Source organism: Chrysochloris asiatica, unplaced genomic scaffold (genome assembly GCF_000296735.1).
Source record: "Chrysochloris asiatica unplaced genomic scaffold, ChrAsi1.0 scaffold00009, whole genome shotgun sequence".
Taxonomy (NCBI): domain Eukaryota; kingdom Metazoa; phylum Chordata; class Mammalia; order Afrosoricida; family Chrysochloridae; genus Chrysochloris; species Chrysochloris asiatica.
The window spans coordinates 20,724,219-20,728,627 of record NW_006408527.1 but is presented as its reverse complement, the minus strand read 5'-3'; the positions used below and the strand labels follow the sequence as shown (position 1 = coordinate 20,728,627).

Here is a 4,409-nt window from a genome sequence, read left to right as displayed (position 1 = left end):
CATTGAGTCGGGTCCGACCCATAGCGACCCTGTACAGGGTTTCCGAGGGTGTAAATCTTTACGGGAGTAGAAAGCCTCATCTTTCTCCCGCGGAGTGACTGGTAGTTTCGAACCGCTGACCTTAAGGTTCGCAGACCGATTCGTAACCACTACGCTAGGAATTAAAAATCCAGGCTTAAAGAAAAAAACATTTAAAGTCTTCTTCAAAATATATTTCCGGGACTTCAGATTTCTATCCCATGTGAAACATTTACCTGGGAACCTTTGGATTTCAGTGCCTTAGTAAAGTACTTAGGGTTACAAGTTATTTTTATCTAATTTGTTATTACTGAAACTCCTTTGTGGAGCAGATCCCGCCTGAGAGAAATGAGACGGTGGATTAAGGATTGGTGGGTGGGGGTTTGATGTAGGGCACAAATCAAGTTACACTCCAGCGCCAATTTGGCAACTACCAAAGAATAGAGTTGAAAGATAAACTGGCCAGGTCTCAAAGGTTCGCTAAGGCTCCAGGTAACCCACAAGCTCAGGGCGCATTCCTTCCACTAGTATGTGTTGAAACTGAGTCCTAGAGAAGTGCAGCAGGAACCGCCCGCCCCACTGGAGTTCAACGGAGCCGGTGCTGGACACAGCCCGCTGGACTAGCTGGTCCCCGGGGGCGGCACACAGTCTGGGACAGGAAATAGGCATTAGCAACAAAAGACTCAGGTAGTTTAGGAGCCTATACCTGCCCCAGGGCCACTTCCAGCATTACCCGCCGTAGGGAGCCCCAGAGGCGGAGTCTCGCCGCAGGGAGCCTGGGCAGGACATGGGTAGGCGGAGACTCTAGGGGCGTGGCTAAAAGGCAAAGCGAGGATGGGTGCGGTCTCCGGAAATTCAGGAAGCCGGACAGACTCTGCCCTCCTCAGGCCCCTCAGGAAAAGAGCGTGCAGGGTTGTTAAATGACTCTTTTCTGCCTCCCTACCTGTCGGCGGGAGAAGAGAGCAGTCCCTGGCTGCAGAACCCGGGAACCACAACGTTGGCACAGCACCGCCTTCCGGTTTCGGCCCTCTGATGACACTAATTCGTTCAGCTGTTCCGATGGTTCCATTGCCGCTACCGCCACAGCCTTCTTGGTCACTATTGCGCACGCGTCCTCTTCTACTTGCTCTTAACTGCGCTGGCGCGGCTTGACAGAGACGGGGCGGGGAGGGACGACCACTCCTTTCTACGCAGGCGTCAGCGTCCTCTGCTCTTGACTCTACTGCGCATGCGCCCTCAGCCTGATCTGGGCGACTTGGTGTCAAGGTGGCTTTGTGACAAGGTTACCTCCTGGGACCAGTGACAAATCAATTCTCTCCATACACTGGACTCCCTTAATATTAAGGCCTGAGAAGTAAGCCATTAAAGATGACCTTAACTGTTTATTTTTGTGGCTGGTAATTGAATTAATTCTCATGAATGAATAAGGGCAACATGAAAGGAATCCAGGTCCGACTTCCCATCAGCAAGTTTTAGCCACCTTCGCTTCTTCTAGAGAAAACTGTTTAATGGAGTATGTGAATTTTTAGTGTTGATGAAGGATACCTAGAAGCTTCTCATTGTTGACCATTTACTCTGTGAAAGTGCTTCAGAAATTAATTTATTAAATCACAGTTTCCTGTGTAGTGCTCTTGTTACAACCAGAGCACAATGTTGTTAAGTGCCGATGAGTCAGTCCTGACTCATGGCGCCCCTGTAGAGGGTTTCCAAGAGTGGCTAGTGGGTTTGAACCACTGAGCTTATGGTTGGCAGCCCACTGCTTATCCTATATGCACCACAATGAGAATGGTAAAAAAGCAGAATATGTGAAGGAACAAAGCCACCTGATTAAATCCTCGTCTATCCACCACCCCTATCTGTACATTTTTCTTCTTCCTCTTTATCCTTAATTCACCATTTAGTGAGTATACATATAACATGGTAGACGTTATGGTAAGCCTTAAGGATACAGAGATAACACAATACGTATTTGAGAAAATAATCTAAATGGACAGAATCAAGTCCCAAAGATGTTATGAACAGTCAGAGGAGCAAAATAAAAGCAAGCAAGGGGTAGTAGGAAGTAATTGGGAGTTGGAAAAGGTGTGACCTAGGTGACTTATGAGTTAGGCATTAAAAGGTGACTAGGATTTTGTTAGAAAACTAAAAGGGAACAACACGCCCAGCAGTTCTTAAGCTGAAAGAACTGAAGAAAAAATTCAAGCCTCAACTTGAATGTGGCACTGTAGGATAAGCACAAGACAATAATGCTGGTTTCAACCACAAGGTCAGCAGTTCAAACTCATCAGTCACTCCTTGGAAACACTATAATGGGTTGCTGTAAGTCGGAAGTGACTCAGCAGCACTTAACAACAACAATGGGCAAAATATTAAACAATGTAGAAAGCATTAAAAGATGCAAGGAATACACAGTGTACCAAAAACAAATGCTACGATGTTTAACCATTTCAAGAGGTAAAATATGATCAAGAGTCAATGATACTGAAAGAAGTCCAATGTGCACTGAAGACAATGGCAAATAACAAGGCTCCAGGAACTGATGGGATAAAAATTGAAATATTTCAACATACTAATGCAGCACTGGAGGCTCACTTACCTATGTCAAGAAATTAGGAAGACAGCTTCCTGGTCAACTGATTGGAAAACATCCATATTTGTGTCCATTCCAAAGAGAAGCTGATTCCAATAGAAATGAAAAGGATAGTAACAGAATATTATGAAAAGTTGTACTCCGACGAATTTGAAAATCTAGAGGAGATTTTTAGAAAAGCATGACCTAACCTAAACATACACAGAGTGAAGTACAAAATTTGAACATACCTAAAACAAAAGAAGAAATTGATCATATCATCAAAAAACCCTCAACCAAAAAAAATCCAGGTCCAGATGGTTTCACTGGTGAGTTACTAAACATTCAGGTTAGAGTTGTCACCAATTCTACTCAAATTATTCCAAAATATAGAAAAGGATGGAAAACGTCCTAATACATTTTATGAAGCCAGCATAACCCTCATACCAAAACCAGGGAAGGACATCACTAAGAAAAAAAACTGTAGACCAATATCCCTCATAAACATAGATGGAAAAATTCTCATCAAAATACTAGCCAACAAAATTCAACAACACATCAAAAAATAATCCATCATGACCAAGTCGGATTCAAATCAGGGATGCAAGGATGCTTCAACATTAGAAAAGCAATCAATGTAATCCACCATACATATAAAAAAAAAGGAAAAGAACTACATGATCATATCGATTGATGCAGAAAAGGCATTTGACAAAACCCAATATCCATTCCTGATTAAAACACTTAACAATGTAGGAAATGACAGGAAATTCCTCAACATAATTAAGAGCATATGTACAAAACAGCCAACATCACTGTCAATGGAGAGAAACTGAAAGCCTTCCCTTTGCAAACAGGAACCAAACATGGATGCCCTTTAACACTACTCCTATTCAGTACTGTGTAGGAAGTCTTAGCCAGAGCTATATGGCAAGATGGTGGTGGTGGGTGATTACCTATGGTGGCTGTATGCCGTGGAGTTGGTTCCGACTCATAGCGACCCTGCATAGGGTTTCTGAGGCTGTAAATCTTTATGGGAGCAGAAAGCCTCATCTTTCTTCTGCGGAATAGCTGGTAGTTTCGAACTGCTGACCTTGCGGTTCGCAGCCCGATTCGTAACCACTACACTACCAGAGCTCCTTATATGGCAAGATAGGGAAATTAAAGGCATGCAAATTGGCAAAGAGGCAGTAAAACTTTATTTGCGATGATATGATCCTATACATAGAAAACCCCAAAAGACTCAGCAAAAAAAAACTACTAGAATTCATTAGAAGATTCAGCAAAGTGGCAGGGTACAACATCAACATACAAAAATCGGTTGTATTCTTCTATACTAATAAAGACAGCACTAAAAGGGAAATTAGGAAAGCAATACCATTTACAATATCCGCCCAAAGGATGAAATATTTAGGAATAAATGTAACCAGACACATAAAGGACCTATATAGAGAAAACTATAAAACACTACTACAAGAAACCAAGAGACTTAAAAAAATGGGAGGATATACCATGCTCCTGGATAGGAAGACTTCACATTGTGAAAATGTCAATAACACCTAAAGCAATCTAAACAAAGAGAGGTGATCCCAAAAGGAAATGGTTAATGTTCAACTTTTTCAAAAGGTAGCATATGATCAAGAGCCAATGATACTGAAGGAAGAAGTCCAAGGTGCACTGAAGGAATTCACAAAGAACAAGGCACCAGAAATTGATGGAATAAGCACTGAAATCTTTCAAGAAAGTGAGGTGGCACTGGAGGCACTCACTCATCAATGCCAAGTAATTTGGAAGACAACCACCTGGCCAACTGATTGGAAGA

At 42.6% G+C, this 4,409-nt stretch overlaps 1 protein-coding gene across 1 annotated transcript in view; it reads right to left on the bottom strand.

Moving 5' to 3' along the window:
• RABIF (RAB interacting factor) overlaps nt 1-1,242 on the bottom strand; it is a 22,769-nt gene extending 21,527 nt beyond the window's left edge. Inside the window, exon 1 of the mRNA XM_006834124.1 lies at nt 962-1,242. Within this exon, the coding sequence (XP_006834187.1) occupies nt 962-1,087 (126 nt within the window). The 5' untranslated portion in view covers nt 1,088-1,242. The remainder of the gene's footprint in view (nt 1-961) is intronic.
• Nucleotides 1,243-4,409: the final 3,167 nt, after the last annotated feature.